Source organism: Phymastichus coffea, unplaced genomic scaffold (assembly GCF_024137745.1).
Source record: "Phymastichus coffea isolate CEN01 unplaced genomic scaffold, Cenicafe_Pcof_1.1 PCOF00005, whole genome shotgun sequence".
NCBI lineage: Eukaryota > Metazoa > Arthropoda > Insecta > Hymenoptera > Eulophidae > Phymastichus > Phymastichus coffea.
The window spans coordinates 2,219,286-2,231,604 of NW_026706816.1; the positions used below are offsets into that span (position 1 = coordinate 2,219,286).

General features: G+C 33.9%; 1 protein-coding gene across 1 annotated transcript in view; it reads right to left on the reverse strand.

The window, feature by feature from the left end:
• The window catches only part of LOC131667528 (troponin C, isoallergen Bla g 6.0101-like), a 540,200-nt gene that overhangs the window by 252,422 nt on the left and 275,459 nt on the right, over nucleotides 1-12,319 (reverse strand). Inside the window, exon 3 of the mRNA XM_058941001.1 lies at nucleotides 12,139-12,282. Within this exon, the coding sequence (XP_058796984.1) occupies nucleotides 12,139-12,282 (144 nt within the window). The remainder of the gene's footprint in view (nucleotides 1-12,138; nucleotides 12,283-12,319) is intronic.

Below are 12,319 nucleotides of genomic sequence, written 5' to 3' on the forward strand. Positions count from 1 at the left end.
TTTATTAGTTCAAGCTAGACATATAAAAAAGATTTCAGAATTTATTAAAGTTTTATCTTCTTTGGATAATGATGATTATATTAGTTCACGTCATGCTCAAAAAGATAGCGGCGGAGAACAACAAATTAATAGCATAACAATTGAAAATAGTAAGTCGAATAATAAAAATAATAAAGCAAATAAAAATAAGAATATTGCAAAACCGATTTTACAAGATGTACCTAGTACTTCTTCGGGAAACGAGTAAATGTTGCTTCTCGGAAATCGGATAAATGCAAAAGCTTGCAACGAGTTGCAACAATAAAATCAAGTAACGATTTATTATCAAAAGAATTATTAACTATTTTTGAAGATCCTAGACATGAAATTAACGGTGAATTATCAAATAACGATAATAGCAATGAGGGCAGAATTTGTCCTGAAATATTTCTTTTATTAGAAAACATTCCAGTAAAAGCTCTACTTGATTCGGGTAGTGAAGTTTCTGCTATTTCAGAAGAATTTTACAATCAAAACTTAAGTAATTTTAAAGATAAACCTACTTTGCCGATTAGTGGACACGTTATTAAGGTAGCTACAGGCCAAAAATCGGTGAGATTGAAAAAACAAATTTATTTGAATGTAAAATGGGGTAGTCAATACATTGATATTATCTTCATAATTATTCCTAGATTAATAAAAGATTGTATTATCGGTTATGATACTATGAAAAATATAAAGCTCAAACTTGACACATTTAAAGTGCAAATATATTTTGAAATTAATAATACTTTGGAAAACATGAAATATAACGATGCATTTATAGATGAAAGTACATATCAAAGCTTAACTATTCAGTATGATACTGTCTCGGATTTTGGGAATGACATACCATCACTCATTGATCTAACTCGAAATGAAATAGATGCAGGCATCACAAATAATGATTCTGATAATCTAACTCGAGGGGAAATTAATGAGAAAGTTGATGAAAGCTCTAACCTTACCGGTGCTCAAAAAAATGAGATAGCTTCGCTTGTGTACGAATTTAAAGATGTATTTCGTAAAAAATTAGGTTTATTGAAAGTATATACTCATAAATTGATTTTGAAAGATAAAGAGCCATATTTCTCAAAACAGTATCCTATACCGTTAAATTATCGAGAAAATGTTCGAATTGCAATCAAAGAAATGCTAAGAGATGGCGTTATTCGTCGATCAATTAGTAATTATATTAATCCAATTGTTATAAGCATTAAAAAAGACGGATCAGTGCGATTTTGTTTAGATGCTCGAAAATTGAATAAAAAATTAGTTAAAGATTATGAAGCCCCACTACATATAGATGATATCTTTCAACATTGTTTTGGAGTAAAGTTTATTTCTAGTTTTGATTTGACAAGTAGTTTTTGGCAGATTCCTTTCGAAGAAGAAAGTAAAAAATATACAGCATTTATTATCGAGGGCAATACCTACGAATTTAATGTAGTTCCTTTCGGTACATGTACTAGTACAGCAGCTTTAGTGAGAGCTTTAAATTTGTCAATTGGCGATTTAAAACAATTTATTATACCATTTGTGGATGATATACTATGTATTTCTAAAACCTTCAATGAACATATTTATCATTTAAGAACATTATTTACATGTTGTCGAAGAGATAATTATACATTGAAATTTTCAAAGTCTAAATTAGTTCAAGAAGAAATTGAATTTTTGGGACATATTATAACTCCATAAGGTATAAAAGCTCAAAAAAGCAAATTAGAAATAATTCAAAATTATAAAGCTCCAAAAAATTTGAAAAGCTTGCAAAGCTTTCTTGGTTTTGTTAATTTCTATACAAAATTTGCAAAAAATTATGCTGAAATATGTAGACCTTTAATGAATTTATTGCAACAAAGTAAAGGCTATCAATAGTTACCTGAGCATGAAACAGCTTTTAATAATGTGAAAAAAATATTTATTGAAACAATCACTTTAAAATTTCCTGATCCTAATAAACCTTATATATTAACTACTGATGCCAGTTATCATACTATAGCCGCTGCTTTGTCACAATTAAATAATGAAGGTGATGAAGAAGTTATAACATTTATATCTAGAACTCTAAAAGGAGCAGAATTAAATTATTTTACTACTGAAAAAGAATTATTAGCTGTAGCTTGGTCATGTTTAAAATTAGAAACGTATCTAAGAGGTGCGAAACAAATAATTATTCGTACTGATCACGAAGCATTGAAATTTTTAACAACTTGTAAGTTTACAAATGCGAGATTAGTAAGGTGGTGCTTGTTTCTTCAAGACTACAACATTACGTATGAGTATCTACAAGGAAATAAGAATAAAGCCGCCGATTTTCTGTCTAGATATATCACAGACTACAGTAATAATTATACAGATGAAATTGAAATTGCTATGTTGATGAAAGAACCTTCACGTAATTTAATAAAATACTTCAAGAATATGGAGTCATTACAACAAAATGATGGTTATACACAAAATTTAAGAAATAAAGAAAATTTCAACCATAGATATATAGTTTATAACAATTTAGTCTATAAAAAAGATAAAATTAAAAATAAATTATTACTACCAGAAATAATTATTCAAGAATTGGTCCAAGAGATACATGAAATATATGGTCATATTGGATCTAGGAAAATCACAAAAATGTTGCAAGAAAATTTCTATATTTATAAGCTTCGCAAAAAAGTAGCTAAAATTATAAATCGCTGCGATCTCTGTCAACGTACAAAATATTATACGAAAACGATATCATCTATAATGCAGCCTATATTAGTTGAAAAACCAAATGATTTATTGTCTTTAGATTTTTATGGACCATTGCCAACTTCACGAGGAGGGGTTAAATACATTTTAACCACAATAGATTGCTTTAGTAAATTTGTAGTAATGTATCCTATAAAAAGATCAACTACATATACTACTATTAAAAAGATATTTGAACATTATATACCAAATTATGGTAAACCATCAGCAATCATATGTGATCATGGAACACAGTTCACAGCTAAAGCATGGAAAGAAAAGCTTTTAGCCAATAACATAAAATTAGTATTTTCTAGTATTCGACATCCACAAAGCAATATTGTAGAAAGAATACATAGAGAACTGGGAAGATTTTTAAGAGCATATGCTAACGACAATCATAAAGGTTGGGCTCCACTAATTCCCAAAATACAACAAATAATGAATTGTTATTAAAATATAACAAAATACAACAAATAAACAATTGAAACAACTCCTATAGAAGCTCATCTACATATAAAACCAGATAGATTTTGGCATCGGTGGATACCTGACCCCAAAACAAAGGTACCAAAAAATTATAATCAGGTAGAAGATATTAAGAAAAAAATGCACAATAAACTTATAAAACGTGCAAATAATTTCAATAAAAATATACATCATTATCAATATAAAGTTAATGATTATATATTATTACGGAGTCAAAATATAAGTAATAAAGAAGAAGAAATTATTAAAAAATTCTTAAAATTATACGAAGGCCCGTATATAATTAAATCCATAATCGGTTTAGATACATACTTATTGAAATATAAAAATGGTAAAGATAGAGGTGTATTTCATACTTCTCTACTAAAGCCGTACCAAATTTAGCCACTAGGGGATATATTCTCTCTCCAATCAAATTTGCATATTGATCTGATATATGTAAACACTGGAGAGAGTACACTATCAACTTCGAAAGATGGTGGGAAAGAGTCAAAGTACTCAGACTAATACGTCTGATCTAAGACACTACATCCCATTCCCATCAGCTAAAATTTTTGTACCATCAATGAATATGGTGCCTTGGTCCCTGTGCAAAAGCACACAGACACCATCCAAGCCTACTTGGATGGCAAAGGCAAAAACGCAAAAAGAAACCACGATATCTTTCTTGCCTTCAAACGTACCACGTCCATCTGCTCCTGTGCTCTCTGCAGCTTTACCTACAACATCAAGAAAGCAAAAGCGCAGGATCCAGAAGAAAATCAAGAAACTGGCGGCAAGAATCACAAAGACCAAAGAAAAAATTGAGGAAATAAGAAATCAAATGAAAAATAATAAACCAGAACGACCTCAAACACCTGGAAACTTTGTATGATTATATTAATAAAGAAAAAATATATAAAAAACAAACGAAAATAACAATAAAAAGCTCATAAGGAACTCATTCATGAGACTTCTTATCAAAAATCATTCAGTCTCAAGAGGGGGCTATGTAACGGTCCTATTTATGAGCTGTTTATTAAATGACTGCTACTAGTCTAACGTATTTATCTGTTAGTCAAAACAATACATTAAGCGGCGCTACCTCACTGTTTACGCGACTGTATACAAATAAGAGTTTAGTCAAAACAAATAGCGTGATGTCACAAATAATAGACATAGATATACTGAACCATAATATTGAGAAAAATATGTTAATCATAGATAATTTGAATATAACAAAGTATCAACTATATAGATTTTAACATACAGATTCACAATATCTCATTTAATTATAAATTTATAATGAATATCGATATGTAAAGTTAATTTATTTATTAACATATGAAATATTAGAAAAATATAAATAATTTATATGTAAAATGAATAAGCATAGAACATGAGTAAGAATTGGTTTCATTAATAACAGCTAAATAACAACTGTTATTAATAAATAAACAAATAATAATTTATTTAAACAATAAGCTATATATAGAACGAAAATATTAAGTTAATACTTGATAATGACAATTTTATGATTTAGAAATCTTAGATAATTAATCTAATAATCGCATATTAAGATTAGAAGAAAACCGTTACAAATATGAAAAATTAGTCATAATTCAAATGTTATTAATTAATTTAAATAATTAATTTTGGAAAATACTTCCAAAATTAATCAACTTTAAGGTTATATGAAATTTTAACAATTTTCTATTGTAAATAATGTAATATCACGTTAATTAACTTTATTAGTTAATAACTTTTGACGACACTATTGGCGATAATTGTATATTGTATAAAATCAACAAATAACTAATTCTGTAAAATTTACACGTGTTAAAAACTTAATATTAATGGCTATTTACTTGTAAATTAAGAAAAACCATTTCTCAAAATTCGCGAATGTCTCTCGAATTTTCGATGAAATCTCTCCTGCAATAATAAGCGGGAAAATCTGTGTATAAATAGGCCCACCTTTGCACAGGCTAGAGCATTCACTTCTAGCCTTGCAAAGTGAGCGCATGAGTTTGAATAAACTTGGATTAACACATAAGTTCTTTCTCTCATTGTGATTAACTGAGCAAAACCTTTCCTTTCCTATAATTCATGCTCAACTTATAGAACATTTCGCGCTATAAGAAACTTGGGCTGAATTATATCCTTTATAAGAAAGACTTTAGCTCTGCTTATGGGACAATTCGCACCATAAGAAACTAGGGCAGAGTCTGACTTTCTTTGAAACTTTACTTATATTTGCAAATACTTGATTTATCGATCTATTTCATATTGAAAATTAGAGTAAATTTTAAAAGAAACGAATTCTTACTCATTAACGCGACAAGACCACGACGAGTACGAACTATTAATTATATTATAAGTGATACGAACATCACATTTGGTCCAATTTAAATAACCAGGGTCGGCTGGATGTCGGGTCAAAGATACAAATTAAATCAAAGATACACATCCAGGGTTATCAAAGGTACACATACAGTGTGTGGACGTGGTTGTTAGTTTTTTTGTAGCGGTTGGTGTCCAAGTCGCGCGAATCACTGCTAAATTCCGGTACCGGTGCATGTTGGATTCTAGCGAGGATTCGTGTTGTCGATGAGTACAACCAATTTTGAAAACAGCAACAATGATCAGCAGCATGGCGCAACCGACGAAAGCAATTATAGAAGCAGTAGCAGGAAGATGAATCGCGTAAGATCGGTGCTGTATTTCTTTCTTTTTCTTTCTCTTTTACATGTTTGAGCGTTTGCGGGTACGTGTTGGCAACTGAGTAGTTTTGTTGGTTCCTACGTCGACGGTAGTAACGGTTGGCCGTATTTTTATTGAGATTGCAGGTAAACCATTCACTGTTTGTTAAGCGGATTAGCCCCGCCGCCTTAATCCCGATTGGATTTATAGTTTAGTTTATTTATTTACAACTTATATGTTACATTTGGTTTACATTTCTTATATTACTATTTGTGTCTCGTATATAGTTTGTGTAGTTGATTATGTATGTGTTTTGTGTGTGTGTGTGTGTGTGTGTGTGTGTGTGTGTGTGTGTGTGAGTGCGCGCGTGCGCGTGTATGTGTGTGTGTGTGTGTGTTGTGTAAATATGTGCATTTGTAGGTGTGTCTGCAACTCTTGTGTCCCTGTCTTCTGCGCCTGCCTGTTCCTCTTTTCTTCTCATTTTTCTTCTGATTAATCTTCTCTTCCTCTTTCTCTCTCCAAGATCTGCCTTTTCCGCTCTTCTGTTTTTTTTTCTCTTTGTTGCATATATTCTTTTCAGCTTTTCCTTTATTACTTTCTTTTGCCTTTTCACCTTTGTCTTTCCTTTGCTTTTGCTCTCCTTCTTGCTAATCATTTCATCTATCTTTCTCCTTATTAAGGCTTTGACACCTTTTTCTTGTTTCCTATTGCTCCCTCTGCCTTTCCTTTCATCAACCTCACTTATTTTTCCTTAGTATCTTATGATTTGTCTTCTAGTTTACCTTTTTCTTTCTCTTCTTCGATTCTTCTTCTTTTCCATTTTGCTCCATCCTCCAATACCTGCTTCCTCTCGCTTGTGTAGTTGCTGTTACTTGTGTGTGTATGTGTGCATGTGTATGTTTATGTTTGCGCGTATGTTCGTGTTTTGTGTGTATGTGTGTGTGTGTAGATGTGTCTGCGAGTCTTGCTTCTCTGTCTTCTGTTTCCGTCTCTCCTTAGGGTCTTGCAGCTTCGTCTTCTTGCTTTTCTTTTTCTTTCTTCTCTTCGTTTCTTCTTCTTTTCCATTTTATCTCCATCATCCACGCTATCTTTTCTTTGCTTCCTATTATTATTTTTTCTCATTTTTCCCCTTCCTTTCTCCTTTCTTACATTTTTCTACTATGTGCTTCCGATTTTCTTCCTCTTTCATACACATTCTGCATCTCTTATTTTCTTCTTTTTCCCAATACCTGCTTCCTCTCGTTTCATTCCCTAACCTAAACCTTTCCCTTATTTGCAGGCCTTTTATTCTTCCTTCTACTTAAATTTCCTTTCACCTATACCTTTTCATTTCTTCTTTCAGCTCTTTCCACTCGTTTATGTATCTTGATTTTTCTAGTTTTTCTTCTAGTTCTTTTTCATCTTTTTTCTTTAGCTCATCTCTTATTTCTTCCCAAAACTCTTCCCTCATTTCATCTCCCTCTTTTCTCTCTGTGTATATTTTACTTTTTTCCAGCCTTTCCTCTCTCTCCTCCTTCTTACCCGTTTTATCTTTTTCATTTCTTTCCCTTTTCTTTAATTCTCTCCATGCTTCTTTTCTTATTAAGCCATCTCTTCCTTCTCTTATTTTGTTTCCATACTTCATTGCTCTTTCTAATGCTGTTTCTTTCATTTCTTGTCTTCCTGTTTCCCATCATATTAGATAACTTGGCGTGTTTCTATCTAATCCTAATACACACTTTATGTATTTTAGTTGTAGTCTCTCTATTTCCTCATATCTCTTCCATCCCCAGATTTCTGCTCCATACATAATCACGCTTTTCGCCAGAGCATCGAACAGGTTCATCCTTAGCTCCCAGTTTTCTCTAAATAGCTTTTCTCCTAGCCCCCATAACTTTCCAAGTCCCATATTTATTTTCCCTTTTACCTTCTTTTTCTGCTTTTTATTTCCGTTATTTCTGCTTATCACATATCCTAAGTAGTTGTACTCTTTCACCATCTCTATCTTCTCATCTTCCCATTCGAATTATTCTTCCTTCCCCCTTCCTCCTCCTCTCCTGCATTTCATCATCTTTGATTTTCCTACATTTAATTCTAATTCCCTTTCTTCCAAGTATCTTTTTAATTTTTTCAACATTGCTTACATTCCACTTTCACTCTTTGCCATCATCACTATATCATCTGCGTATCCTAATGTCCATATTTTCTTCCTTCCTATCACTACCCCTCCTTCCTGCACCTGCTTGATTTTCACTTCCAGGTCGGCGAAGGCAAGATTAAATAGCGTGGTGCTCAAAGGGCACCCTTGCCTTACGCCTTTGTAAGTCTCAAACTCCCCAATTATTTCTCCTCCAACTTTTACCTTACTCCCTGTTTTCTTGTATATTTCTTCTATTCTTTTCCTAATTTTTCTATTTATCCCTTTCTCTTTCATTGTTTCCCATATTTTCTTCCTCTTTATTTTATCAAAAGCGGCCTTCATGTCTGCAAAGAATACGAACAGTTTTCCTCCTTTTTCCCTTATTTCCTTCCCTATTATTGTTTTTAATATAAATATCGCGTCCATTGTTCCTCTTTTCTTCCTAAATTCCATCTGCGTATCACTTAGCGTTTCTTTAGCTTCTAGTTCTCTTTCCAGCTTTTTTCTCAGTATTTCCGCATATATTTTATATCCCGTATCCATCAGCGTTGTTCCTCTATAGTTTCCTACTTCTTCTTTCCTCCCTTTTTTATATATTGGTACTATTATTCCCTTCCTCCATTCTTCCGGATATTCTTCTCCGTTCCATATTCCATTTAAGCATTTTGTCATATCTTTTATCAAACCTTTCGTGCCTTCCACCCACGCTTCATTTGATATAACATCTTCTCCTGTCGCCTTTTTCTTTTTCATTTTTCTTATTACCTCTTTTACTTCTCTTTCTTTGATTTCTTCACCTTCCTCTCCTTCGCTGTCTTCGGTTTCTTCCCCTTTACTTTCTTCCTGTTCTTTCTCTCCCAATTGTTCCTTGAAGTGCTTTATCCATTCTTCTTTTCCTATATTTTCGTCTAATTCAATTCTTTTCTTCCTATTGCCATTCACTTTCTCCCAGAATTTTCTTCTCGTCTTATCTGTTCTTATTTCTTCTGACACTCTTTTCTCTTCATCTTCTTTTGCTTTTCTTATTTCCTCTCTGTATTTTCTCTTTGCTTCTAAATATTTGCCTCTATCTCCTTCCCCTTTTCTTACCTTATTTAACTCTGCCATCACCCTATCCCTTTTTGCCTTACATTTTTTTCTCCACCAGCTTTTTTTTGATCCTTTTTTTTCCTTATCTTCTTTTTTACAACTGCGTTCTTCACTCTATTTTTTATATCTTTCCATTTATCTGTTCCCTCTATTGCGTCTATCCATCTCTGATACTCCCTTATACCTTCTTCACTCCAGTCGTCTATCATTCTTTCTTCCTCTTCTTTTCTTTCTTCCGCTATTTTGTCTCCCAGTTCCACCTCTATTGGTAAGTGGTCCGACTTTACCCTCTCCTTTATTTAAACCTTTTTTATCGCCTCATCACCTTCCTCGTTACCTACTACATAGTCTATCGTTGACATTCCTCTCGCTCCTATATATATTATTTCTCCCTCTTCATCTCCTTCTTTTCTCCCATTCGTTATCACTAAGCCCATTTCTCCTAGCCATTTTATCATTTCTTCTCCCTCTGCGTTTAACATTTTATCCTTGGCCTTAATTTCTTCTGTCTCCCATTCCCTTCCTTCGTTTCCTGTTCTTGCGTTAAAGTCTCCTCCTATAATTATTGTTTTTCCTCTGTTCTCCTCTATCTCTCCGCTTAGGTATTCATAGTTTTCCTTCTTCTCATGTTGCATATACACTGATGCTATCATGTATTCCCTCCCTCCGATCTTTATTTCTCTTACTATTACCTCACTTGTCCTACTTTCTTCCATTCAACCTTACTCATCCCTTTCCTCTCTCTTACCGCCATTATTCCTCCCCCTATTTCTCTCCTCCTTCTTCCTTCCCTTCTTGAGTCCCTCCACTCTATGCTGTACCTTTTCAGTTGTTTCTCCACACCAGTTCTTGCCCCTTGCCTCTTCACCCAGGTTTCCGTTAGCCCTATTATGTCGAATACCCTAACATATTCCCAGTCGTCTTCCTCCATGCTCCTCACCCCCGCCACGTTCTAGAATAGTATTTTTATTGCCTTTCTGCCCTCTCTCTCCCTTCTCTCCTCTCTCTCTCTTTTATCCCTATTGTTTTCGAAACCCTTCCACTTCCTTTCCTACCATTTTTCCCTCTCTCTCGCTCCACCACCATTCTTCTTCCTCTGACTTCACCCCGTTATGCCACATCTTTACCTCTTTACCTTTACTTTTTGTTTCTTTCGCTTTCCTTCTTACTTCCCCTCTTATCTTTCTCTACTTCACGTCCAGTCCTGATCTATGTATATCTTTTTCTGTGCCAGATTCTTTTTCTTCTTCATAATTCCTTGTTTTTGTTCCCATAAAGCGCATCTAATTTGCCACATGTTTTTCCTTCTTTCTCTCCGATCATCCCTCTCCGCTGTTCCTCCTATTCATCTCAGATTCACTATCTCTCCTTTCATTTCTAGTACCTCCCTTAACCAGACCTATGCCTCTCCCTTCTTTTTCCATCTTAACTCACTCTCTAAGTCTGTCACTATTATATTGTTTATCCTACTTTCTCTATCCATTTTTTCTCTCATATGCTCTAATTCTTCCTTATTGCCTACGTCTGTTCCTCTTCGCTTCTTGTTTCCTCCTTCTATGGTTTCTTTTAGTTTCACGCACTCCTCTTCCAACTGGTCCATTCTCTCTCCCCATTTTTCCTGCAGTTTCTTTTCTCTACGTTCTGCTTTTTCCCTTTCTTCTTTCGTCTCTTTCTTTCTTTCTTCTCTCTCTCTCTCTCTCTCTTGTTCTTTCCTAACTTTTCTTATTTCCTTCTCCCATCTTTCTTCTCTTCTTTTCCCCTCTGCCTCCATTCTTTCCATTTTTCCCATTATTTTTTTAAACATTTCTGTTCGTTCTTTCCTTTCCTCCTCCCACACCTCTCTTACTTCCCTTATATCTGTCCGTATCTTTTCCATTATATCTTCTGTACCACTACTTTTTCCCACTTCTCTTATCGTGTTGTCCAATCCTTCTCCCCCCTCCCCATCCATCTCGCTTCCCTCGCTCTCACTCTTGCATCTCTTTGCCTCTCTCATTTCTCCTCTAATATTCTCCCACAGCCCCGACCCGCTCTCTCTCCCCCTCACCATCTTTACTCTTTTCTTCTTTTCCTCCTCTGGGCCTTTTTTATCCAACCTTCCACCTTTATCTCTTAATTTTTCTGTTGTCACAAATCTTTCCATCCTATCCCGTACGCCTTAATTCGACTCTCTATATCTACCCGTGATTCCACCTTTATTCCCAGTCTTACCTTTTCTATCTCTGCCTTTACTTCTTACCGCCCCTCCTCTCTGCCTGCCTTTCCCGCTTTCTGATTTTCTCTCTTGCCTCAAATTTTATTTTTTTTCTTTATTCCTCTCTCTCTCTCTGCTTTTTCCTGCTCTTCTCCAGGCCTCTCTCTCTCTTCGCCACTCCTCCTCCGCCTCCACGCTCTTTTCACCTCTATTTCTCTCCTCAAACACTTTTCCTCTTTGATTTTCTCACCAAAACTAGCGCTCACATCCAAGACACGTCCACACTCCCCTCGAGTGAAATCTAACCTCTCCCGATTGGATTTATATTTACGTGAAACTCAACAGGCCCGTTTAAGTATTTCTTTTTTTGTAATAAAAATTAAGTTTGATTTAATTGAGAGTCACCGTATTTTATCTATCACTGATCCTTATTCTAATGTTAGTTTTGCGTACGACCGTTACTTGGTGTATTATTCAGCCGTCGGAGAGCTTATGCCTCCCTTTTGTAATAATTTATGTAAACAACCACGTGTACAACCTTCCGGATTATCGGTCGAATGTCTCCGTTGCAGGTTTTTTAATGGTTTCTTTTTTATATAAAAAATATTTTTATAATTATAACTTAATGATTATCAAGAATGAATTGAATAAATACATTTTGTTCATTAAAGTATTTCTCAAAAATATCGTCAAATGAATATCTTTCGATACTGCATTATCGTCAATATATGTACCTTGTGTTATAAACCTGAATACATTCCAAAAATTTATAAAAAAATTTAATTTTCCCATATTTTTTATTAATATGACTTACCATGAGGATCAAATTCTGTTATAACTTCTGATAATATACTACTTCGTATTTCATGTCCTAACATACCAAGCATCGTTCCAATCATATCTGTACTAACAACTCCTTTTTTTTGATGATCAAATGCATCGAAGGCCATTTGAAGTTCTGTAAATTAATTTTTTAGATGAAATTACCACTAGCA